The following is a 27650-nucleotide window of genomic DNA, read 5'->3' as shown; positions in this document are numbered from 1 at the left end:
TCAGGAAAGGAATCGAACAAGCCGAATCCTGCAAAGAAGTCGGATAAAAGATTCCGATCCAGTGAAGAGGGGGAGAGAATCACGAAAAAGACTAAACCTTTTGGCCCAAGCTTCCAATCACTGGAAGAGTTTCAGATTACCATAGTGTAATAATCGGATCTGGATGTTACTCGTAAGATGACAATCAAGAGATGTATGAAAATGTGATTTTGTGACATTCTTGGACCAGTGGCGAAGTTAGAGGTTTTAGCGAGGACCAAGTTACCATTGAGACAGACTATGAGAGTACTATGAGACTATGAGAGTGACTTCCTTACATAATAGAGGATGGGGCAATATTGGATATAATTAAAAATATAAATCCGAACATCGATTCTTGGAGGTGGCATCTCATTAGGCCCAAGTAAAACCGTAAGTGACAAGAATATAGTCCTCACCATTGACGACGAGTCGCTTGACAAAATAAGGGAATAAGAGAGAAGCATTATATGTAGGTTGGGAGCACTGAAATTGGGGCTTTCTGATGAGGAACAGCCAAGCTACAGAGAAAGCTACCATAACGTCTAGTGGAAAAGAAGTGACATAGACGGGAGAATTAAGTAAATTATGAATTTTATGATAAATACTAACTTAATCATTTGCAATAGGGAGGATACACCCAGCTTTGTAAATAAGATTAGCGATACGGTCATAGATATTACCCTGCCCACATAATTGAAAAGTTGAAAAATAAAAAATTGGTATTCTCAGAAAATACTTTTTTGGATCACAAGAGAATACTCCAGAAAATGAATAGATAAACCCAGACAGAGAAATTCTCGGGAAACTCTCGACGAGCCCAAAAAACCGATCACAAAAACATATAACATATCTACATAGATGGCTCAACACCAATGAAGGTATTCAAAGGAACTGAGCATACAGAAGTCGTAAAAATTGAAGGTAAAATCCTCCAAGCGGAAATTTACGCAATTGTGAAAGGTTCCGATGCTGGAAGATCCAACAGAAACACAACAAGGCACCCTCAAAAACAAAAGCATCAACAATAAAAATAAAATCGAAGGTGGTAATGGCTATCTCGAAGCTCTCTCCTGGATCCGTGACACTAAAGAAGTCTCAGCTGGATACCATGAACTGGAAAAGGGAACTCTCAAGCAGATAGGCTTGCAAAAAGTAGGACTAAGATATCGGATGCCGAAAAAACAGATACAATGCTACTCTCAATAGAATTGTTATTGAGATATCCAGAGTGACTTATCTAATGATCAATGAAGACACTAAATCCAGAACACCATTGGAGGCATCACTGGACATTGTATTGTTTGTACAAAATTCCAGAAATGGGAAGTGACAACTATTGCAAAGAGTACAACGGAGAAGAAGAGACGATCGACCATCTGTTTTGCAAGTGCCTTTTCTTCAGAATTAGAAATAGAAAAAGTGCAAAGCTTCATTCTGAATTGGAATTGTTAAATAATAAACAATAAAACAGAAAAAGAGGGAAACGTGGTTAGGTAATAAAGAACCCAAGGACCCAAGGGTCTCCGCGTGATTCACAACAAATCTAGGTCGAGGTTGCCCGTACCGACCTAACCCAATTTAGCTTATAGTGTACAAAGGTTAGCTACTTAATAAATTCATTACAGTTAAAATTGGTGTACCACAAGGAACAGTACTTATTCTAATATCTTTTAATGTGTACATTAAACCTACTTAATTTTAAGAGTAAGATCGTGCTGATGATGCTAATAATATTTAATGAACACAGTTAATAAATTCCTAGACTATTTTGAACTGTCACTAACTGTTACTAAAAAAACTTAATAGGTACATCAATTATACCCTCACAGATGTGAATCTGATGTTTAATAGTTATCACATCGACTAGCTGTAACTTTCACTCAAATCTTATCTTCCAATTCTCAATATTCTATAATAACATATATTTTTTTTTGTACAAATTGCTTTTCTTCCTTAATTCTTACTGTAAATAAATATTGTAAATAAAGAGTAACGACATGGAAATATTGATATTGCCTGAAGTAAGTTATCATTAACATAATTTATTTTCAGCTTGTCTTGCAATATTGACAGTTGTCAGTAGGCTTAATCACAAACCTAATTGAATAATTATTTATTATTTTTAAATCAACCCCAACATTAGGCATTCAATATGTTGTGAAAAGTTAATAGAATATGAAATAGAAATGAGAGAGTGTGATACATACTTTGATCATTTTCCGAATTAACATATATACATATTCAATAATAAATATCCAAATAGAGAGCCACCTACGAAATCCAGTATTTCCAAGATATCAAAAAAAGCAATTTGCATACATTAAAAAGCGTTTGCATGTAAGTTTAGCCTACAATCACAATATCAGTCAACAATCAGTAATATATTACATAAGAAGGTATAAATGGCACCCTTATAAAATAAAATTAATTCAAGAATTAAACGGGGATTACCCATACCATAGATTGGAATTTTGTTAGTAGATTGGTGTAACCTAAATCCATATTTTGTTAGGGATTTAGTCTTTACATATAAGAACACATTTTTTCTAAATGGCACCCTTAATAGAAAAAATTGATTATGGGAGCCCATTCCGAGCTCCCTTAAAAGGGTCAAGAAAAAATAGTTTTGGATTGTTTATATACCAGTTTTATTATATATTTTTTTAATTCTTTGATCAATATTTATAGAGAAAAAATATTGAAAATTCAAAAATTTTGTAGGTAGTTTAAACATTTCACTAAGGCCACCATATCACGTGACGTTATAGGTATAAAATAAAAACTAAACATATGATACAAAGTAAATACGACAGTTATTCTAAAACAAGCCTTATTATTAAACTTTGATTAATCTGAAAAATGGTATATAAATCGGGTTTTGTGCCAGGATGTAAAAATACCATGACTAAAACTCCTGATAAAGTTTTTTTATGATGCCAAGGAATTTGAATATGCAAAAAAAGTGGTTTGAAAGTGTTGGTCGTTTTGACCAACACTTTGTATGAGATAAAATTATTTTTGTCAGGGTCATTTTAATGTAAGTAAGATTCAAATTTAACTTATTTTAATATTTTTATAGTAATTAAGTTTATTATACTTTCAATTTTAAACGTGATTATGTAATAATGTAAAAACTTAACCTACAAAAGGTTCATTCATTTTATTCTTATATATGTATAGAAAAATGTTTTATGTATACATAACTAATAAATAAAAAATATATTATAACAGCACGCGCTACGTCGCCCGCAACGATAGTCATGCAGACAACTGCTCAATGTTTTCATTAAACCTATGACGTCACAACGGAAAATCAATGAGAATTTTTTTCTTATTTAGTTAAAAATTTGAAATTTTTGCGATTTTCAATTAAGTATTCAGATATTTTTTTCACTTTTCATTAAATATTTTACTTTCTGACATTATTTCATATTAAGAACGCATAAAATGAACAAAAAAATAAATACTTTTTAAAAAATGCGCAAGTATCCTATTGGTAATTTAATTATCTATATAAACAGCAATGTTGAGTCAGCAAATAATACTAGAATGAATCTATTTTCAATTGTCAAATTTTCCAAATAAAAAATATAGTATCATCAACACTGTGTTACCCCTCATTATGATGTAAACATTTGTAATACTTAAATATAATATTTCCAAATTATTGGATTAAGAGAAAAGGGTTTATTGAATGGACAGCCTTGTTATCAAACCTTAATCAAATAGTTTTCTGAGATTATTTGAAGCCAAATGTGTATGTCAATCGACACAATAATATTCGGGAATAGGATTTATGTGGAAATAAATATTATTCATCTAATACGCTTGCAAAAATTCCATTAAAGATTGACTTATTGTCAAGAAATAGAAGGGTTTCAATTTGAACACCTCATTTATTTTCTTTTCTGGTTATTACTTTTTTTGTGATTAAAAAATTGAGTGTCTTTTGAAACTATTTTCCTTATTCCTTTATCCTATTGGATAAAGTCATCACTGCTATGGTTGTTCACAATAAAAGCAAAACTGAATTTACTCTTTGACATGTCCCGGAATTTTTTGCCTATATGTTCCCTAATGATGATAATTTTGGGTGTCAAACCTAGTCCCATTGTATGAAGCTTAAGCTGAGCTATTCTTAAGATATGGAATTCTGGTGAGATAACATAAAACCATTAAAAACAAGCAAAAAAATATGTTCAAAAAATACTTTACAATATAAAAAAATTTCAATAGTATAAATTTCTCACTCCTGTCTTCTTTTTCACAGTTTTTAATATTCCATTAAATTGTTTTTTATATATTTTTATATTAAAACAAAAAAGTTTTTCAACTACCTTTTCAAAGTACCTACATAGGTATTTTATGTATTAAACCCCTATTTAACAATTTGGAAAACTTTATTTATGTTTTATAAACAATCAATCAGGCACTAATTTAACGGAAGAAGGTAACTGGAGGAGCTCGATCTGGTTGGAAGTGAATGAGATCTTCTTGGAAAATCATGTCACCAGCCACATCAATTTGATTTTCCAAACTAGTTATTAGTGGCTCTTTTATTCCTTAATGCAAATTTAAGTAGAGATCAGTTAAATTTTTCTCAATAAATGAATGGTCACAATTTTGCTTGCAGTAAAGCAAATATTAAGCAAAATATTCTGGTTTTCGATCATAAAAGCTGTAATTGTTTCACAAAATTCAATCTTTCTATTGAAATTGTCATCAAAATATACATTTTATACAAGTGAAATTTTTGAGTACTTTTCTCATTGGTCCATGATACATTCCTACTTGGGGTGTCACACACAATGTTTTCCTTTTAGCTCTAGCTACCCACAGAACCAGTTTATCACCAAGTATATCAAAATATACATTTTATACAAGTGTAATTTTTGAGTACTTTTCTCATTGGTCCATGATACATTCCTACTTGGGGTGTCACACACAATGTTTTCCTTTTAGCTCTAGCTACCCACAGAACCAGTTTTATAGCACTCCGGCTTATACTTATGATTTAAATGACAATCTGAATAAATTTCACTAAACATTGTTGATGTTCTTTATGAGCATCTTCGATAAGTAGGAATAATTTGACTTGGTTCAAATGTCGACAACATTCAAAAAATCAATCAACGTTCAACTTACAAAAATAAAATTTCACCAATTCTAATTTATTTAAATAATATCACAGTGTTTTTAACACCTGAATAAGTTTTCACCAGATTTCTTGTTAACTGCTAAAAAAGGTCAAGTATGTGGTATTTTTGAAAAGAAAATTAATCTTTTAGAATCAGTAAATGAACCTTCCCTTTTGAAATTTGTTGACAAACAACATAGTTGGACTATAATATATTACAATTTCAATTTTTGCACTACTGTAATGAAAACAGTAGCTTAATTGTCAATTATATTTATTTATAAATTAATCAAGAATTGAAAATGAATTATTTAATCCCGGAAATTGAAAATTTAGTGATTATAGGATTAATGCCTAAAAAAGTTTAAAAGCTTACACTAAACCTACGCCTATTATAAGGTTCATGTCACAAGAAAATTGTTGACAATCTTGCACACAAAAAGGTTCTTTTAGCTTATAAAAAAACAATCGATCATCAAAAAGTCCTCATGTCTACAAAGTTACAACTCAATGTTACAAGGCACATTGTTGACATAAGTAAGTTTAGTTACCTGGTTGCTTTTTTATTATAAAAGATTATCACTAAAAAATTATGACTTAAAAAAATAATAAAAAGTTTTTATAAGAGAGTGAGAATGAAAAATATATGCTGTTAAAAGATAAGAAAAAATATAAGAAGAGCACCAGACACCTAATAGTTATAAAAAAAACAATATAATGGGATGCCTGTAACTATTATTCATTTACCAAATTTCAAATTCAAATGGTTCAATGTTGTTGTTTCACATAACTTTTGTACATTTATACCTAATACATATACCAAAAAATGTTAATACTTAGTAGGCACGGCAATGAAATTAACCTCATTAGGACAGTTAAAGCAAAATGTTAGAAAAATAATTTCTTTTATATCAATCTGAGTACATTAGATTACTAATATAATTATACATGATTAGATAAACATTAGTGGCATATGTGTGGGTTTGTAGACTTAACAAAAACAAATTTTTGTTAAAGAATAATCAAGTTTGTAAAACATATATTCGTATCACACTTAACAATTGTTCCTTGGAAAAAACATAATTTGATGAATTTTACTGTAATCATCAGCAACAGCATCATTTATTTTAGTACCAAAGATCATAAATGTAATCGTTCTTTTTCATAATAGTAATTTACTTCAATATAAATTTACTTTGATATAAATGGATTCAAAGGCAGACTTTTTCAGTTTTGGATTATAAAAATTGCTAATGGCGATGATGTTAGGAATTTGATTTTATAGGGATAGGTTTGTTGATATATCGATATTGAAAAAATAAGACACAATATTTAATTATGAAGATATTTTGCAATAAAATCCCAGTACTATTGAATCACAGAGTGGGTACATAATAAATAAAACCAAAAATCTTTCTTCAGAATAAACAATAGAATAGAATAAAGTAAATAAAAAATCTATTCAGTTAAGCGCAGAATAGTTATTTAAATGTTAAAAGATTTTCAATTTATTTCAAATGAAATTCTACAGTAGAAGTACTAAATGAACTAATTAAATAGAGAATATTTTGAAACTTACCTTCATCTTTGGACATAACAGATTCATCAGGGGATAGAAGCTCATCTTCTTGAGTGGGTGCAGTTTCTTCATATACTCTGGCTGTAGTTCTAGCTTCACGTAGCCTTGTGAAATACTCTGCAGCATAAGATATTACATCTCCAGGTTGTTCCAATAAGTAACTTATTGTGAATTCTAGAAGAACTTCTCGCAATTCGTCTGGAACGTGTATACGAGGTCCTGCGTGCCCGCGACTCATGTCTAATATCTCGTTTACAACAGGTTAATTTAAAATTTGTTTGCTCTAAATTTGTCCAATTATCACGATGGTATTATTAATTTCAAATATTTACAAAAACAATATAAATATACCTACAGTAATTAAAGTATAAACACAATACAGCAATGAGTGTGAAATTTAATACTTTTTATCCCGAATAACCTAAGCGTAATTCTTCATGTTTAATATATACTTCAAGAGCTTACTGTCAAATTTATTAGCACCATTCACTTGTTTAATCGCACAGACAATATCGACACGAATGTAAAGAAATTAACCCCCAGCTAGCACTTCACAAAAATGGAGCTTTTCGAAGTTACCTTATTCGAACTAGTTCTAATAAACGATTTTAATTCTTTATTACCAATCTGTGAATTATTGTAGTTTATTTTATCATTTCGTTTAGAAGTAACTAGTAAAGATCATCCGACAAGTACTCAAATACCACATTCAATCAATGATTAATGATCGACTGACACCGCACGAACTCGGAGCCTGACAAAATTTAATTTAATTGATAAAACTTCAAAATGCTCCTCCCGTTTTTAGTCTAGTCAATATATGAAATTTTCGTTCTACCTGCCTCCTACCTTGAATTGGATTGGTTGGCGTAATGTGGATGACAGAAATGATACGTCACATATTGTAATTGCCCAATCATAATTATTATAATTACTGAGCTGCATAGATGAAAGCACTTATTGTATAAAATTTTAGATCATTTTACTCTAGTTTAAAAACTAGATGTAGTGAGGAACTATGAACTATAAAGTAAATATTTATGTTTTATATAATTTGAAATTACTTAATCAGGTCAAATTAACAATAGGCGGAGGTGTTATTTTAGAAAATAGAATTGAATGCTTTCATCAATTTTCTGCCTAGAAGGTTGATGATTGAAAGGGCATTTCGATAAAATTCATAGGAATTGAATTGGGATAGAAAATAATAGCTCAAAACTTAATAGGTAGTAAATTCAAATTCATATGTAATATTGTTGATAAGATATATACATATTTTTCTAAAATCAACTAATAATAAAAGCGTTCTAAGGAGTGGATATATGTGGTAAAACACATTGAATTTATAAATATATTCTGCTAATACAAAATTATCTAGTTTTGTTTTACTATTTCCATTAAAGAATATAAATCATTATAAGGGATTTCGTAAACTAGGATTGGGTTAACCCGATCATGATCTGAATGTTCGGAAACTAACCCACATTGTTCGGAAACTGACCGAGTTAATCGTGCATTGTGATATGATACTTTATACCCTGATAGATACTGGAAAGATCCTGGCAGAATAATTTGTACAGCCTGAAAATACTGCTAATTTGCATCCTCCAAAATCGTGCTCTCTGAAAACGTATAGGTACTTCTGGCAGATTAATGGAAAGCTTTTGAATAAATAAAAGGTTAATTGCGTTATTTGAATTTGTACCATCTAAATATGTCTAATTCTCTATTTGCATCCCGTTAAAATGATTTTTGTGGGCGGATCAGCTGCTCCAATTGTCTTTCTTCAATTAAAACAAAATATTTGCTTTGTTTTCATTTGTACTACCTAAAAATTATAATCAACTAATTTGAACCTTTAGGTAAAGTGAAGAAAACATATAAGTAACGTGCGATCTAAAACATTATAATCCTAACTGAAAAAAATTAGATTACAATGAAAAAACTTTTGGCCTACTTTTCATTTGTACTACCTGAATTTTTTTTATTTGCATCCTTAAGAATACACAGAAAAGTATTTTGCTAGGATAGACCACTAAACATACCCTAAGATATGGTGTGTTCTGTGGGATAGACGGAGAAGGATATTTAAATAAGTAAAGTCAAAGAGTTCTATGTGTTTGATTTGATCTATGTTTCGACTCGTTTCGTATTCTGTTATTCTGTATTCAATTTTCAGTACATTTGTGGCAGGGTCTGTGCACTGGAATAGAGAATCTCAGGACGATTTTCAACACCATCTCTGTTACTGGCTCACATCTAAAAGCTTACTTTTTGGTGTTTTATTTTTGAATGTTTGTCAATCTGGATTCTGAAACTAAGCTGCAATTATGTATCGAGAAACAACAAAGATTATTGAATGAACAACATCCATCTTGCAAACGTGTATAAAATATTTGCAAAGGTGTTTGATATTGTTTATTTATTAGCTATTTGCATTTTTGTGCATTTGAAAGTTTTTATTTGTTGCGAATTGTGCTGTCGTGTTTACTTAGTCAATATGAGTAAACGAGTAAAGGCCTGCTGTGTACCAGGATGCGATAAGGTAAGAGTAATATTTACTATTTATCAACATAAAAATATTTAAATTGAAATCAAGTTCATATCTATACGAGAATAACTCTTTTCTTCCTAACTTCATTAATTTGTATTTAGGAAATCATTTTGTTGAATGGTTAAATATGTTGAATGATTTTATCCTTATTTCACTTTTTTATAGACATTTCATTTCTATGAATGAAGACGTTTGCAGAATTTGGTTGCAAAGAATAAATAACCCCAAGTTAATGCATGCAGATGCAGTATTATCATCACATAGAATATGTGATATTTATTTTGAACAAATTTGTAGAAACCCCAATGGCAGGTTAAAAAACCTTTCACTGCCAACTCTACATTTACATGGTAAGTACTTATTTATTGTGACAATAAACCTCTTATGAATCCCAATGAAAAGTTATGGAGAGGAAAAGAATTGGCATTTTTGATTGTAGGTTACAAAAAAGGTGAAAATGATATAGATACTTGGCTCAATGCACTGCCAGTTTTAAATTCATTTCATTTTATAGACCCATCAAAAAAGAGTGGTAGTTGTATAACACCATCAATTAAGAAACTACCATTCACCAGGATTTGTGTACATTTGGCAAAAGTTGAGGCAGGAAGGATTCAAATATTTGAGTGGCAGAAACTTAAATCAAGATGCCATTGAAAATTTCTTTGTCATGGTAAGAAGTCATGGCATTAGGAATACGAATCCTTCATGTGCTGCATTTGTTTCGTTCACAAAGTCTTTAATTGTAAATAATTTCATGTCTAAACATTCGCCAGGATTTAATTGTGAGATGACTTTTCAACGGGGACATTGGATACTTTTAAAAATTTCCTCAGTGAAAGAAACACCTATTGAACAAATAACTCCAATAGTCAATGTCCCAATTTATAAACCATTCAATAGAAGCTCAAAATATACAGGATTAGATCTTGTCACTCCTTATGTAGCAGGTTCAGTAGCAAAGAAATTATTTAAAGTCTTAAATGCCACTTGTGTAAAAATATAATATTGTCAAATGAATTGATTAAGGCAAATTCATTAATATATTCTAGGGAACATAAAAAAATGTTTTATGTGCGCCTTCAGCAAAATTCTGTGATATTTTTAAGTTTTTCATTTCATTAGGCAAAAAAAAACAAATATTTCGTTTGGAGGATTTGACAGACATTTCCTCAATATTTTGTTCAGATCATAAGGATTAGGTAAATATGTTTGTAAATATTAGTTTTAACATATGCATCTTTCATTACATAAGTATTATTACTAAAATTTTGAAGGGCAAAGATCAAAAATATGAAGACTATGATGTTGTGATGAATATGACATATGTTAAATATAGGGAAAGTTGCAAGAAAGACAATGGTAATCATTAATTAAACATGGTTATAAAATCAGTTTTTTATATACCATTGTATCTACCATGTACAAACAGAAACATTTTTTAAATACGCCAACATCTCACTGTTTACAGTCCTAAGCCTGCTAAAGTGTGAAGGAAAATTTTTTGTTTGTGGATATAGTTATAAAATGTCAAAAACAAAATAAAAATTATAATAATCATCCCGTGTTTCAATATTCCATCTACCTATATCTTATATAAACCATTTAATTGTGAAATTTAGATGGTGGGAGCTGGTTGTCACATAAATTGTAAATGAAACCAAAATATTTTACAAAATACCTCATTTAAACAGCATTTTAATTTCAGGTATTTATATTTTTTTGTAAACAACAATATTTGAAATGTTAGCAAAATGAAAGTATTTTGCATAATATTTTTGTTTCATTCACAATTAGATGTGACAACTAGCTTCAAGCATTTAAAATTACTCGAGTTATTTTCAAATTTTCCGCGAAATTGCGAATCAATTTTCAAATATCCCGCGAAAGTCATTTTCTCTATTCATCTCTAAATCTATAGATTCACTCGTAAAACCAATGAATATCATTTATTTAACTGTTACCACTTTTGAATGTTTTGTTATAAACAACAAAGCTGAATAAAACGGGTAAAAAAGTCGTTGCTCTCTTTGTGGGAGAAACTATAGCGCATTTTTAACCATTGCCAATAAAAAATATTAACAAAAATCTTAATTTATAACCGAAAGTATCCATGAAAAATTTGACCCATTGTGGTTTTTATCAAAATTTAATTGACATTGACAACCAAAATTATAGGTACATTCCACTAAGTGTTCATGGTGCCTGAAATACTCTTTTGGGCGTTCCACATAGCGACTGCGATCATTGTGGTCGCGCAAAATGAGCAGATTGCAACCATGAGAATTTATCATATTTGATGCGTTATGGGATATTATAAGTACTTTTGAAGTATTCTTGTGACGCGCCACCAAATATTTTACTATCAACGCAGAAGACATTTTGATTTTACTTTAATGTAAATCAGTTAACTACTCCATTAAAAAATTCAATAACTTACAAATTATAACATAACCTCTTTAACCTTTCGCTTTATTTGCTCTGTTTTGCCTGGGATGGGAAAGATCGTGGTTGTAAACGTAATTGTCATGAGTTCTTATTGGAATGCACCCTTTATTGATTAAGAGATCACCTACAACATGAATATTAAAATAGAAATTTGTTTTAACCACAATATTTTTTTTGTTTTAGTTCGCTGGAGGCTGATTAAATTGTAACATTTGTTTATTTAAAAACTTAGTCTAATGGTAAAAAATGCGCTTTAATCTCTCGTGCCGACAGTGGGACGACTTTTTTACATGTTTTGATTTTAATCTATTTTTTTCTGTAAGAATTATAATTTTTTAGACTACATGTTAGGTACTTATATGTTTTCTCCAATTTACCTAAGGGTGCAAATTAGTTGATGATAATTTTTGGGTAGTGTAAATGAAAACAATTCAAATCATGTGAGATTTTTTAAAAATTGTACTAATTTTATGCTAGCATGAGGATTGGAGCAACTGATCCTCCCTTAAAAAATAATCTTTTTTTCTGTAACGGGGAAAAAGTTTCATATTTTATCTCTGTTGACAGGTAACAAAATATCACTTTTTATGAAATAACTTTTTTCCCCGGGAAAAAATTCTCAAAGAATCTTTAGATCGTCCCACATTTTTTCAATTTATTGTTGGACCGTTTTTGTTATTTTCATTATGAAATGCCAACTCCTTTTTATTTTTTCTCATTTTTCTTCTAAGTTACTGTATCCCTTTCTTTGTATTTATTCAAAAGGTTAACCAAAAGCACTACCTTATAGAAATTGCACGATTTTTTTCGTTCTTTAAAATTTAAAATATATAAATAAAAGCTTTAGTAGCTCATGTTTTAAATTTAAAATTTCCACCTAAAATTAAAAGCATCGTTCGGAAATTGTAATCAAAATCTGGTTCTGGGTTAGGATTCTCATCTGATACGTGATCTACAGCAAGTGTGTAGGTATTCTATAAAGCTTTCATCTTGGTATGGAGGATGGAGAGAAGGAGAACAATTTGTATATATGAAAAGTATCCTTCAAAATGCATTAAATAAGGATGGTGCCACATTAGCAACAGGGTAAATTTTAAAGGAAGCGCCGAATATTATTAGTGAGAAAATACGAAATAAAATCACTCTAGGTGCAAGTTTTCTCATAATAATTTTTTTGTTATATTTTTTAGCTCTGCATACTTGAATTGCTATATTAATACCATAGCTATTATCTACACCAGCGCCATTCTGGAAGGTTTTTGAACTGTTATCTATCATACGAAGCTTGGAACTTTTCAAAATTCTCTATATTAAAAGATACTCTTCCTTCTCTATACCCTCTATAAATCTTGGTGACATTGACAATATTTTGAATTGATATATTGCACTGTTTTGATTTTCTGTGTCCGTTTCTCATGTTGTGTTTATAATTTCTTTCAAACCTAACAAGCTATTCAAATTTTATTCACCCTAGTGAGTTTTACATTAAACAATATAGTTATACGAAGGAAAAAAGTACCAGATTTTAATTCTTGATGGTGTTGTCTCTCGATCCGCAGCGTAATTACTGAGAAATGTGTTAAACTTTTCCGAATGTACATAGCCCTTCGTCCTTCAAATTGAAAATAAAATACTGGTCATCATCAAAGAAATATAATTTCAATATAAGAAAATTCGACTGTTGTACGGAATAGTTTAAGGTGTTGGTTTTTTATGTTTTGTATTTTATTTTATCATTTTATTAATAAAGAGTTCTACACAGTAGAACTTTTTATTATTTTTACTTTATTAAAAAATTTGTTACATGAATCTTCAAACATCTGTTACACCGAATTATTATGTCATCTGCTTCATCTTTTTTAATCTAACACACAGCTCACTGTTGAGATAACTACTAAGACTAGGGTCACTAAACATAAGGAAAGAAATGTAGCTTTATTGTATAATAAAATATTCTAAAATTGAATATCTACCTTTGTTTATGTGTATACAATATCCAGGAGAAAAACTCTTTGTTGTTCCTGGGTAAAAAAGTAATTTCATGAAAAGCGACATTTTGTCACCTGTCAATAGAGATAAAATGTCAAATTTTTTTTCCTCAAAAAAAAAGCATTATTTTTATGCTGTTTGCTTACATTTTACTATAAGTTGAGATAATGTCGTATAATTTCTGACATAAGAAGACAGTCTGACAGATTTTGTTAAGTAGACCATCCTTTTCTTTGTTAAAGGGCCCTTGGACGGAGTATAGGATATCTTAGGAAAAAGAAGTCAAAAAGCTGTCAGTGTCAAAATAAAAAAAAAGTATTCTAAAATAATTTGATCTTGAATAAAACAATACCCAATTTAAGATTATTCTTTCAGCTCAGTAAGCATTTCATTGAATTTTATAATAGATTTAACCGTATTTATACATTTCTTTTTTTTTTAGGTTAACCAAGCATTTTATGTGGCGGTATATTTAAAATGTCTGAGCGTAAAAATAAGTTAGATCAAAAACAACTATTTAATCATTTAGCAAAAGATTTTCATGAATTAGTGAGCAATAAACAAGCGTTACGTTCTGCGGTGGATACTTTCTTCAATAATGTTATAGACGATTTAACTGTAGGAATAATATTTGATCTCCACAGGAAGTACAAAACAAATGCCTATGCTTTAGATATAGAAGATACTAGTGAAGATACAGATCAAGGAGACTTCGATATTTTTTCGGTAAAAGTCATTAATTAGTTCCAACTAGTAATTTCCTCTGCTTTAACATGAATGATTATTGTTTCTCCAGTTTCAATGAGATGTGAACTTGAAAATTGTTAATCAGATAAGCTAATTCTATGAAATTCAAGAATGTTAAAACCTTTCAACTTGCACACTGAATTACTTAAAGTTGAGTTAAAAATGTTTGTAGCATAATTCAAAAAAAAATCAAGATTGTATATGTCCAAATTGTGATCGTGCTGTAGCTGCTATAACGTTTGCACGTCATCTAGAAACTTGTATGGGAATGGGGAGGCTGTCACGAAATGCTTCTAGAAGAGCTCTTTGCAATAATAAAGATAATTCCGCATATGGAGGACTGGTGAGTGATGATGATGATGATGTAGATTGGGGAACAGCTGAACAAAGAAAGAAAAAAAGGGATAAGAATGGAAGTAAAAATAAAAGGGGTAGGTTTCTTTTATTAATATTTTATTTTTGTTATTAATGTTTCTGTACATTTATTATTTTTGTTGGTTTTAACTGAAGGCTAATTGAATTTAAACATTTGTTGTCACTTCTTTTATTTACAAATAAATGTAAAAATATGTGGTACTCAATGTGAGGGTAGCAAAAACTCTACTTGGCAAAGGGAAAATATCAGAAATCTTTACTTAACACTTTTGTTGCAGGCAACAAAACCTAGTTTTATCTCAAATGCAGGAATCATTTTCTATTTTCAATCTGACCATGATATCTTTTCAATCTCCTATATAGCTGTAAAGCTTTCTTAGTGAAATTTTACATTGAATCATCATCATAGGAGGTATATTATCCCCTCTGTAGTTGGGGTCGGACTCACTTAGGCTAAGCCCACAAGATATATTTCATTTTGATATCTTTTGAAATTTATTTGCAATTATTGATATTCTTTAATTAAATAATGTTATTTCCAAAAAGACTTTTGAGAGAGCTTTGGCCTTATTCAAGGGATATATAAAGTGTTAAGAGTAGAAAACTACTTATCTGCTTGTTTCTCTAAAATGATATATGTCATTGGGTAATAGAGGAGGCATATAACCTCGTCTGTAGTTGTGACAGGGCAGGTAGGAGGTAAAATACCTCTTAGCAACAAATATGTTTAAATCTTACAGTCTCTCCCTTATTAGTGTGCATACATGTAACTGATGAACCAATTATTAAAAATCAAGTTTTTATAATTTTATCTAACAATTAATAGAGTGACTCATATTGAAGAGCGATTTTATAGTTTTATACATGTGCTGTAGGGTTTCGTAAAGCAGGAACCAGTAGTTTTTATTATTAGAGAAAAGTAATTTAGATTTAGTTTCAATTGTATATTTTTAGGTGCAGTATTTATCATCGATACTCATAAGTTTTGAAGTTTGTTATAAACATTTCTATGTTTTCCTTAATCTTCCATATAAATAGAAGTGTGAATTGCAGTAATTTGGTGACAAATATAAGATATGAGTGAGAATTATAGTAATAATAAACCAGATATCAATATCAATCAAATATAACAACTGAAGAAAAAATGTGGTTTCAAAAGAGGAAGAGTAACGACAGACCACATACTTATACACCATTCCCTTTATCCTTGACAAGTGCTACGAATACAACATAAAGGTTCATCAATTCTTACCAATACCATCAATAGACTACCGGCAAGCTTACGACAACGTAAAAAGAAGCTACCTTTATGAAACGTTGAGTATATTTGGTGTTCCAGACAAGCTAATAAGACTGGTGTTCATATCCCTCTGCAACATTAGCTGCAAGGTGAATGTTCAACCTGACATTGGAAATAATATTTGGGAGGCTGCAGATCAACCCGGGAGGAATCTTACTCAACCGATTAAAACAAAAGGTGGCCTACGCCGACAATGTTGACCTGCTAAGCAGAAGCTATAGAGCTTCGGGAGGGCTTCCGAACATTCAATGAAGAGTCCTATTGAGCAAGACTCAGTGAGAACTGTAATGGAGATACAGAAGAGAGTGTTGGAAACAAGGCGTATTTCAGTGCTTAGAAAATGCGAAATCCCGCTTAATCAGCAGGCGCACAAAAGAGAGGATCTACCATACTGTATAAAGGCCAGTTGTTATATATGCTTCTGAAACTGGGCAATGACTGCTAGAGACGAACTGAGAGTCAACTCGTGAGAGATGAAAGTACATCGGCGCATCTATGACCCAATCCAAGATCCAGAAGAATGGCGCATCCATATTAACGCTGATATTTACGCCCTGTATGGCGAGCCCACCCCGGTGGCAGAGATCAAGAGTGCGAGACTAAGATGGCTTGGGCACGTCGAAAGGATGCCGGAGGGTCGAGGTCAAACTTGCATAAGGACCTGAAAGAACTAGGCGTCCGAAACTGGCGGAGAAAAGTACAACAGATTCCCACCGCCAAATGGAAGGCGCTCGTCAATACAAACTTCGGCATATCTTTCCCCAGGTCTTCTCCACACTTGTCGACATCCATCTGTCCCAGTGAGGCAAAAACGCGACTCATCTGAGAACAATACTCAGCTCCAGTTATCATTCCAACGAACGTGATCTCTGGCAAATGTCAATCTTGCAGTCCGATGCTGGCGCTGCTACGGGAACCTGTAGCCATTCTTCTACATGACAGTCCAGCAGCATGAAGTCTTCTTCTAACGATCCATTTACTAACGTTGTCATTTCTCACTTCTTCTAACTCATTTCGCAGTTAAACCGCAGTAGCTGTCCTATTCCGTAAACAGGTGGACACCAAAAAACGGTCATCTCGTTGAGTGGTAACTCTTTTTCGCCCAGACCCTGATCTTCTAGTGATCAGGCCAGTCTCCAGAAAGCGCTGGTACACCCTTTGCACACCACAAAGACTAGTACCAACAATTCTTGCAGTTTCACGTTTCCCCCGAGCATCTTGTGAGAGCGCAAGGATTCTTGCTACAACAATCGGATCTAAAGGCATTATGGGCCTGTTAAATCACTTTGCAATCGTTAGGTTTTACATAAAGAATCAACAGTAAACTGGAAAACAGGCAAGGCAAATGTGAATGTTCAATTAGCGCAAAGGCACATTTTTCATCAAAGTCGTACTCTAATACATCGAACGACAGCTAATGACAGCTGTCAAGTCTCGGAAAAAATTTGCTTTAACGCCTACTAATCCTTATCAATATTGACGCTAAAATTATTCGCAATTTTTTGCTCGCCAGTGTATATGAAATATGTAGAAGATGAAATGGCGCAAAAACTAGGAGTTATTGCAATTCAATTGCCACTCTACCTCTGTGAGGTGAAAGTGTAGTGAAAGAAGAGTGGAATGTGTGCAATCTTGATAATTGCATTGAAATAACCATCGAACCCATAGTTGTGGAACTGGGCGAAGATACTATTGATGAATCTGAAGATTACATAGACTACTCAGATAAGAACGAAGTTAACTTTTATCTGCTATCATAGTCTATTTTTAATAGAAATAATTATTCAGTTATATTTAACATTTATTACTGTTATCATCACATCAAAAGACTATTACATTAATTGATCGAGAATTGCGGTATAATAAATTTTTTATGATACATTAAATTCATTCTATTCGAAAAACAACCTTCGAATTGACAATAGACATAAATATAGAGTTTCTGGATTTTGATTGCTATTCAATTGTTTGTGAAATTGAAATCCGCTCAAAGTTATGTATAGATTATTGGTAATTTAAATCAGTTATTTTATTAATACACTGTGGTTTCGTTTCTAAAAACAGGCTTTTTTGTAATTAGTCACTACGATTCTCTATTAATTAATGTGAGTAATTATAATATTGCTATACTTTTTTACAATTTATATATTTTACACTGTACTTTGACCATTATTTCAGTGTCCTATGATGAATATATATATATATATATATATATATATATATATATATATATATATATATATATATATATATATATATATTGAAATGATCAGAAATCTAAAAGCAAGTAGGTACATAAAGATAGACATATAAAGATAATAATTAAACTAAAGGCAGAAAATCGATAAAAAAAATAAAAGAAATTGAATTGATATTTGTAAGTTAATTAATTATAGTTATTTTATATATAAGGAATTATTTATTAAAAATGATATATTCTAAAAGGATTGCATATGTACAAATCATAATTTGTATCATAGAATAATGTTATTAATTATAAATTAATATAAAACTTAGTGAAAGATTGATTTTTTTTAAAAAAATATATGAAACTGTTGGCAAAATGACCCATAATAGTGAAAATTCATAAACTATTAATGAAATAACAGTTTATTTAAAAACATAAATATAAGAACTGACAAGTGTTTGAAAAGTGACATTGTGAGGAGACAAGAGCAAAGTCTAGTCAGTCATATTATATGGTTGCTAAGGAAAAAAAAAGAATAGGATTATTTATATTGGAAGAAGAGTATCAGCAGAAAAGAGAATGGGGAGTGCAAAGTTATAAGAAATAGGAGTTAAATTTGAATCAAAATACAAAATAATTGCGAATTATTAAAGATGAATGGAAGATAAATATCTGTACTGAAGAAAATCTAACGAGTTGAAGATTTGTTACTAATCCAATGAGTGGAAGATTTGTTACTGACAATTCACAGAAGTAAATACAAGTTTTAGATCTGATATTGCAAGATATTATCATCTTAGGTCAGTTCCTTCACGTATTATTGGCCATAATAATAATAATAGTAACAATATAAAATAATTTATAAAAAAAAAAGGAATATTACCTATACTTACTTTGACAATGGATAAAATTCCTTATTTGTGAGGTTAAGATTCCTTTTCCGTAGAAATAATATGAATTGTGTAGTATAATTAAATTTTGTTCAATGTATCATATGTAATCCTTCCACAGAAATAGAACTTCTTGATTATATCATATAAAATTGACATAATTTTTTAGTATTCTCCTTATATTGTACATCTAAATAATAGAATATTCATCTGAGTCGATTTATAACAGAGAACTGTGTAGAATTATCAAATTAGAGGAACGGCTAACTTCAGGTTAGACTCATAGGCATACTCAACTACATTTTATTAAACTTTATTTGAATTAAAAATAATACAATTAACTTTTAACATAAAACTTTTATTGATTTGTTAAAAGGAAAAACATCCATAAGTTATTTATTTATGCCAGAACTCAAAGAGAGAATGAGTTTCATGCCCGGCAAATAACGTGCTAGCGACAACAATAGAAAAATAAAAACAATAATAAAAACAATAATAGAGGTAGAAATAAATAATTACAATATATATGTATATATCTTTAATTTCTTATTTCTTAGACCTTTTGATATGTTCATGTTTCTAAATCTTCTTGATTTTATGTCTCTTCTGTTTCAAAATTAGTTTTTTTAATAATTATTGAAAGTTAGATAAAATTGACTTTTCGACTTTTCTTTAGGTCTTTATCAAAATATGATATTGCAATGACAATTGCTTACTTATATTGATTTATATGATCACCTTCATTATGGATATCAAAATAAGAATACAATCAAACTAGAATTTTGTTCTAATAAGAAAAATTAATTTTTCCTTGGTCCTTACATCTCAAATATATAGCAGTAATCAATTAAATTATTTGTAGCTTTATTAGAATTTACAAAATAGAGCTATAAATTTTACTCAAATTATTTATAATTTATCATTTATAGCTTTTTCGTTCTTATGAATGCGACCCATTTCTAAAAATTCTCTGTATTAGAATCCGTTCTAAGAATTTTTGAATTTTTATAGTTGAATTTATGTTTTTTTGATATTTTATTGTTCGTTAATGCAGTTCTATTTTTTTATCGTATTGATGACCTCTTAGTCTATTTTCTAAATAATGAGATTTCTGCCCTATGTAGATAGCGTCACAATTAGTACAAGGCACTTGATATATAACATTACTTCTTTTAGAGGCAAGAGAGTGAGGAAACATGTGTATGGAAAAAACTTTTATTAAACAAGTGAAGTATTTAATTATAATTAAAACAATGAAAAATTGACCAATGAAAAACGAAATTAACAAAGAAGTTTTTTTCATTTGTTTAAAAATTATGTGTAATAACTAGGGCTCGGATTTTTGCATATTTGCATATTTTTTTCCGATCTACCCCATCGTTACATTTTTTATATTTTACTCTTTATACCCATTAAAACGAAATAAAAAATTAAAATCTTCTACCCCACCTTTTGTAAGGTGAACCTTTTTTTTGGTCTCTGGGAATATATATATATATATATATATATATATATATATATATATATATATATATATATATTATTTTTTTTTATATTTTGAAGCCAGATAAAAATTTGATGCTAAGTTTCTGTTCTGTTTCTTAATTGATTATTCCAGCAAAAATGATAGACAACGTATTCAAGAAAAGTATAAACAGATACTACAATCAATTAAGAAACAAAACAGAAACTAAACATCAAATTAAACAAAATTTTCCTTACCATATGTACAATTTCCCAACAATTATCGAATTATTTCAATAAATATGATATTAGCATAAGTCATTAAAAAATATTTCACTAAACCGAAATCTAAAACACTGTAGTTATTATGATCCTGTTTACATACTGCAGACATCTAAGTATTTAGAAAATAGATTAAAAAGTCATCAATACGATAAAAAAATAAAACAGTTTTAACGAACCACGAAATATCAAAAAAGGATAAATTCAAATATAAAGATTCAAAAATGTTTGAAACGGCATCAAATACACGAAAAAGAAAGTTTTTAGAAATGGTTCACATTCATAAGAATAAAAAAGCTATAAATGATAAAAAAGAACTAAATCATTTAAGTAAAATTTACAGTTCTATTTTGTAAATTCTAATTTAACTACGACTGATTTGACTAACAGCTGTTACATATTTTTGTGATTTAAAAATTAAGGAAAAATTAATTTTTTGTTTAAATGTTTAAACAGGTTTTTTATTTTGATATTCATAATGTAGGTGATATATTGATTAATATAAATATGCAAATTGTCAGTGTCATGTTTTATTTTGATTATGATTGCAGCAGGTCGTAACGTTAAACTTTTATGTCTTAAAATTATGTCTAACAAATATTAAAAAAAAATAATTTTAAATCAGAAGATATTAATAAAAAGTACAGGTTGGGTTTGATTGCCACAAACTTACAATAATCAATATTTTGAAATACATAACAATCAAGGAATTAACAACTCAAAGTAAAATTTATTATAGTTTCATAAATTAATTATTTGATCATACTTTGTATATCACAGTATTTTTCACTGACATTTATATAATATTTGCTTGTAGTTTTCGACATAGTTTTAACTATAACTTCAGGTTCACATTTTGTACAGTATAACCATATATAACCAGCTATAATTTTTTTTATAATGCTATAATCCAGTAAGGAATTATATCTATAAGACAAACCAAAATAAAATTAAACGTTTAATATATCAACAAATGAACTATAACAATTTTCATAAAAAATACTCCAAAATGGTTGAAGGCAACAAATAATTTATGAATATTTTACGTACATGATATAGTCAATTATTGCGCATTTAAATTAATATCTGATGTTTATTCACAAACTAATTGCTTTTTAATTCAAGTAGGTACACCTAAAAAAAACTATGAACATATAGAAAGTGTAGATTCTTTGAATGTGGATATAGAAGGGGAAGATGAAGAATTGACGAATCTTAGGGACATCTTAAGACTTCAGGATTATTCAAATAGCACTTCACCTGCTGATTCGGCTTCTAGTTCTGGATCAACTAAGAAAAGAGATAAGTCAAAGAGCAAGAAGTCCAGCAAACGTGAAAGAAGGTCTCCAAGTCCCAATTCAGTATTAGATTGAATATTTTTGATGTTATTAATTATGATATTCAGATCTTTTGAATGTTTATTTTATTTCATTATATCAAAATGAGAGTTGGTAGTAATTAGTGTGTTGTTTGTCATATCAGTGATAATAAACTTCAAGTATGTATAAGGTTTCATTAAATAATAAAATACACTGTCATGTTTTTATTACTTATTTACAGTTTTTCTAATGGTGGGATGAAATTATACCACTGTATCTTACTTATTTAATTTATTTACCCACTTACATTAGACACTATAATAATTAACTTATCACTACTTACACAGTATGGTGCAAATGCAAGGAATACATTCGTTATTTTGTAAACCGGTAATTTTAAGAAAAATTTCTAAAAACCCTCGATTTTTATTTTTACACAGGCTATTCGTACGGATATCTTTTTTACTTTTGAAGTCATCTATGTGAACGTGATGATATTATCGCTAATTTTTTAAATGGAAGTATGTTGTGTACATTATTTGATCTTCTAAATACCTATTCTGTCATATTGATATGTCAGAGTAATTTATGTTTGAATAGGTTTGAAAAATTAAAATAATTTATTATTACAATATATTGTATTATTCATTGAATTTAAATACCTACCTAAGTTAAGTACTAAATTTGTTTACATTCAGCTAAAATACAATAAGAAAGAAGGAGTTATTTGTGCAACCTCAAGACATGTCCTGTTTTTGGTCAAACTTATGGGTACTGGGCTACAGAAATTCCACACTGGATGCAACAGTACCGTACTGAATACCCAGAGAAAGTTAATATTTGGGCGGAAATAATAGATAATAGGATTATTGTACCATACTTTTTCTAAGAAACCTTAACAAGTTCCGATATTTAGACTTTCTCCAAAACTTCTTGCTCTTCGAATTCAATAGGTCTAAACAGAAATGATTTGTGGCTGCACCAAGATGATGCACCTCCACACTATGATCTCTTGGTGCGCAACTACTTGACGATGTTTTTCTTATTGGTGGATAGGTCGAAGAGGAACAAAAGAATGTCCGCCTAGATCACCTGCTTTGATTTATTTATATATTTACTTCAAACTTGATACGTAAAGTGTACCAAGGTATTAATTGATTAATTTTTCTAGCAAATACAAAAATTATTTACTCAGACTTATAGATATAGGTGAATAGGTATTTAGAAGACCTTTTAAATAATGTATTAACAACATCAACATTTCCATTTAAAAATTCTATCGATGACGTCATCATGCTCACATATATGACATGTTTCAGTATTCTTCCTTAAAGTCACCAGTTTACAAAATAATGAATTTATTCCTTTCATTTGCACCATACTTTATAATTAAATATTCACTACTTGATAATTTATTTAAATTCAAAGATTACTGTTTATTTGGTTTGTGAAGAAATAAAATATTGGCTCGACTTCTCTTATCAATATAGGCAGATAATATTTTAAGAAGCTCAGCGGCTGTCAATTGTAAAAACTTGCATATTCCATATTCAGTAAAATGCGTTTAGACTTGCTGTTGTCGCACTGGCAGCTGTCCCGTCCTCAACGCTTGTTCAGACGTGCAAATTATTTCGACTTCTGGTGTATGTGCTTGCAATCCTGAACGAACTTTTCTGATTTTTCACCAATATAAATATGAATGTCAACGATAAACTTTACTCGTTTGTTACCGAAAAGTAAGTACCTATCTCCCTATTCGTTATATGCTTATAGTTTTATTTTATATATTATTTGTTTAACAATTTATTTTAAACAAAAAATGAAAAGAAATATCTTTCAATCAACCAGCTATATGAGGTAGGTATATTTATAATACCGAGTGAGTTTTATGTATGGAACACCTCAATTATCTTGTAAAAGGCTTGTATGATTTTTATAAATTTTTGTGTACAAGGGTCTTGTGATACGGCTGGTATTATGGTGGTATTTACATTGTTGTCAGATCTTTCCTTTTTCTGGAAAAATAATGAACTTTGTTATAACAAATGGATCACCCTGTACATTTTTCGCTTTTAGAAGTCTTTAAGAAATACTTATTATTTTTCATATGATGTTCCCTATACCTAAATTCCATAATTTCGGAGTTATAGTTACATTTATGTTATCTCCGCCGAAGTTATAATATACGTTTAGCTGGCTGACGTTTCAATAAATTATTAATGTTGAAGTTCTTTGAAAGTTATAACTTTCAAAGAACTTCAACAATCGATCGTTTATCTGCAAAAGAACGAATTGATATTTTAATGATATTAGGATATGGTGATAGACGTAGAAGTCAACAAGATACGTGTAATATCTTTAATAATTTATATCCTAACCGAAATTCCGTAACAATATCTACTGTCAGTAAATTATTAAAAAAGTTCAACGAAACTAAACTGTAAAAATTAGATGTTTGTGTCCTGTTAGAAGACACGATCCACACTTGATTACTAGACAAATATCCAGGGAACTTGATATTTCGCAAACATCCGTAATGAAAATTTTACGTGATAATAAATTCCATCCATACAAAGTGACGTTGGTTCAAGAGTTGTCAGATGAAAATTTTGATAGACGTGAAGAGTGAAGAGACCTAATTATGGGAAAATGTTACAATCGAAACAAAATTTTTTGAGTTTTTGTATTAATGGAAATGTAAATTGGCATAATTCTAGATACTGGTCACGTAACAATCCTCGTTAGATGCGTGACTTCCACACCTAATATCACGAAAAAATGAATGTATGGGCTGGAATAATAGGCGACAAAATAATTGATCCCTTTTTCATTGAGGGTAACTTAAATGGTCTGGCGTATTTAGATTTTCATTTACATTTAAAAAAAATTCATTATTAGAAATTTTCAAATAATATCAATATCCCAAACGTCAATATATGGCTATCGCAAGATGGTACCTTACCTCACTATATGTGTGTGGTGAGGCAATACCTTAATAATGTGTTTTCTAGAAGATGGATTAGAAGGCGTGGTTTCATTGAATGTCCCCTGCGACGATTTTTTCCTAAGTTCCAAGTAGGACTACAATTAAGTGGACCTGTCTAAATAATGCGTATAATGCCGTCCAATTTATAATCATTCGATTGCCTTTTAACGAATACTTTCTCGTATAAGATATACATAGTTTTAAAAGTATTTATAAAAATAATAAATTTATAGAATGAGGTATCTACGCCTATGATAGATCAATCAAAATTGTCGGTAAGGGTTTTTATAATATTATAATAAAATATTTTTGTCACACACCACGCGGTATATGACAGTTGTCGGTTTTTCAACGAACGTTGAAGGATTTGCGGCACATAGTTAATGTATATGTAGACTTACTAACTGCCGTCACGCAAATTCTTGAAAAAATTTATTATTTTTGTCGGATGAGATTTCCAGGTTTGGTCTTTCTTGCTTTGTTTTATACTTCTTTTTGTATTTTCAGTACTACTTAATGGCTGAATTAGAATTAAAGAAAAATGTGACGTTTTCATCATTATGCATCATCCCATTTCCAAAAACAAGACATTGGATGAAGAATCTATAGGTAAAAAGAAATTTATATAATTTACTAAATATATTGTCCCTAGATGACAGTACTGGTTATTTTCGAAATTTCTTACGCATATTTCTTGCAGACTTTGAGGTTCTAACAAATTTGATTGAACCAAAAACTGCGAAACAAGACACATACTTCCGAGAGTGCACAACCGTGAAACAAAAATTAGCTGTCACTTCACGCTTTTTGGCAAGTCGAGATTCGTATACCAGTTTGCAATACGTTTTCAAAATATGGAAACAAAGTATGTAACGTCATCAATTAGAAATACGACGTACAGACATCAATGCACGACGCAGGACGCAATAATTTACGTTGTTTAATTATTCATTTTCTGGCACACATTTTTGTGCCGCATCGTTGTGACATACTACAAAAGAATTTATGTCAGATGTGGACCCACCTTAAAAAGAACGAGAAATAAGTAGTAATTGGCAGTCGCACTTCATGGGCCAATGTTTTGTTTATGGAAATCCGATTCTTTGGTGTGTTCTATGCTCTTTATTTGTCTCTATTGAGACGCGATGTAGATAATGAAGAAGAAGGAGGTTGGGCTTTTTTGTCATCCATGATTGTAATGTGGCATATAGGAGAATTACAACTTTACATTTAATAAGATACTATAATTTTCTTATAATTAATAAAAATATCCTTCAGGTAGCCGACGAGTGCACACGTATATTGTTCTATCTGGATAAATATTATTATCTTCGTGCTAATTTCATATAAACGTTTTTATTCTACTGAAATCTCTAAAAACCAAATAACAACGTGTAAAATTCAATTTGCGACTGTTTATTTACTTTTGTGAAACTATCATCTGTAAATAATTCAAGAAATCCACCAGTTTCGTAGGAGTGCAAAAGGTAACTGTTATTTTCCTACTATTTATCCCACGGGGTCCTTCTGGGACACCTGTTCCTTTCTGAACCTGAAACTTGTAGCTTTGGTATCCAGGGCTATCGCAAAAATGACTACAGTGAATAAAATAACCCAATCATCTTTATCTCATCAAAACTCATCTCATGGTACAAAATCATGTGTTGATGCAACGTTAACAAAGCCTCCTTTTCTTACTTTTCCTAAACGCGAGCAAGCAATTATAATGCACTCTATCCCCAACACCGTTTTATTCGAATACATGAAATCTATACGAGATATCGTTTCCCCAAAAAACATTACATTCGTATCAAGAATTTCTAACAAGCGTATTTGCATATATCTCTCCTTAACAGCCATTTTAGATGATCTTCTTAAAACTCACCAGAACATTTGCATCAACTCTACAATAATTCCTATTCGAAGACTAATTTCACCAACTAACGCATTTTAATATCGAATGGATCCCCACTATCCCGCACCCTGTTATCGAAAAAGATCCCAAAGACAACGGACTGAAAACAGCTTCTCCTGTTTCATTTGTGAAATGTGGCGCGTAAGGAGATGAATACGCTCATATCAGGAGTTTCCGTAGAATTACTTACGCCATCCCTGAAAATGATAACTTTAGCATAGAAACCTCCATTCTGATTACTCACGAAAGCCCTCCGTACAGTATATTTGTTTCTACTGACAAATTGGTGTGTTTTCTCTGTAAACAAAGTGGACATACTGCCAACTCTTGCACCAATCCTACACTGTCTGAACCTCAAAATGAAATATCCTCTCACTTTTCTTCACTATCACAATTACCACCTTCTACTTCACTCAGCGGTGCCTGTTCTTTCCCCCTGTTATCTTCTGAATCCCT

At 30.3% G+C, this 27650-nt stretch overlaps 2 protein-coding genes and 2 long non-coding RNA genes across 5 annotated transcripts in view; 2 read left to right on the top strand and 2 right to left on the bottom strand.

Annotated features, from left to right (window-relative positions):
* The window catches only part of LOC130443823 (cAMP-dependent protein kinase type II regulatory subunit), a 47686-nt gene extending 40156 nt beyond the window's left edge, over positions 1–7530 (bottom strand). The window contains exon 1 of the mRNA XM_056778684.1: positions 6738–7530. Coding sequence (XP_056634662.1) covers positions 6738–6975 — 238 coding nt within the window. The 5' untranslated portion in view covers positions 6976–7530. The remainder of the gene's footprint in view (positions 1–6737) is intronic.
* A 1366-nt stretch (positions 7531–8896) lies between these two features.
* On the top strand, positions 8897–10851 carry LOC130444425 (uncharacterized). The gene is made up of 3 exons (XR_008909953.1): positions 8897–9282; positions 9457–9641; positions 9731–10851. It is a non-coding gene; the product is annotated as an uncharacterized LOC130444425 (long non-coding RNA).
* Positions 10852–12441: 1590 nt separating this feature from the next.
* Positions 12442–13782, bottom strand: LOC130444424 (uncharacterized). Its single transcript, XR_008909952.1, has 2 exons — positions 13713–13782; positions 12442–13672 (listed from the first exon to the last, which is right to left on the bottom strand). It is a non-coding gene; the product is annotated as an uncharacterized LOC130444424 (long non-coding RNA).
* Positions 13783–13838: 56 nt separating this feature from the next.
* LOC130444423 (SAGA-associated factor 11 homolog) lies at positions 13839–22527 on the top strand. 2 transcript variants are annotated; one of them, XM_056779546.1, is made up of 4 exons: positions 13839–14107; positions 14171–14454; positions 14648–14906; positions 22100–22527. In XM_056779546.1, exons 2-4 carry the CDS (start codon positions 14206–14208, stop codon positions 22345–22347), a joined length of 756 nt encoding a protein of 251 aa, XP_056635524.1. In that variant the 5' UTR covers positions 13839–14107; positions 14171–14205; the 3' UTR covers positions 22348–22527. The 2 variants fall into 2 exon arrangements, with proteins under 2 accessions (XP_056635524.1, XP_056635525.1); XM_056779547.1 differs by having other exon boundaries at positions 22103–22518.
* Positions 22528–27650: the final 5123 nt, after the last annotated feature.

The sequence above is a fragment of the Diorhabda sublineata genome, chromosome 5 (genome assembly GCF_026230105.1).
Source record: "Diorhabda sublineata isolate icDioSubl1.1 chromosome 5, icDioSubl1.1, whole genome shotgun sequence".
Lineage (NCBI taxonomy): Eukaryota > Metazoa > Arthropoda > Insecta > Coleoptera > Chrysomelidae > Diorhabda > Diorhabda sublineata.
Note: the sequence above shows the minus strand (reverse complement) of the source record. Positions and strands in the feature narration are given on the sequence as shown.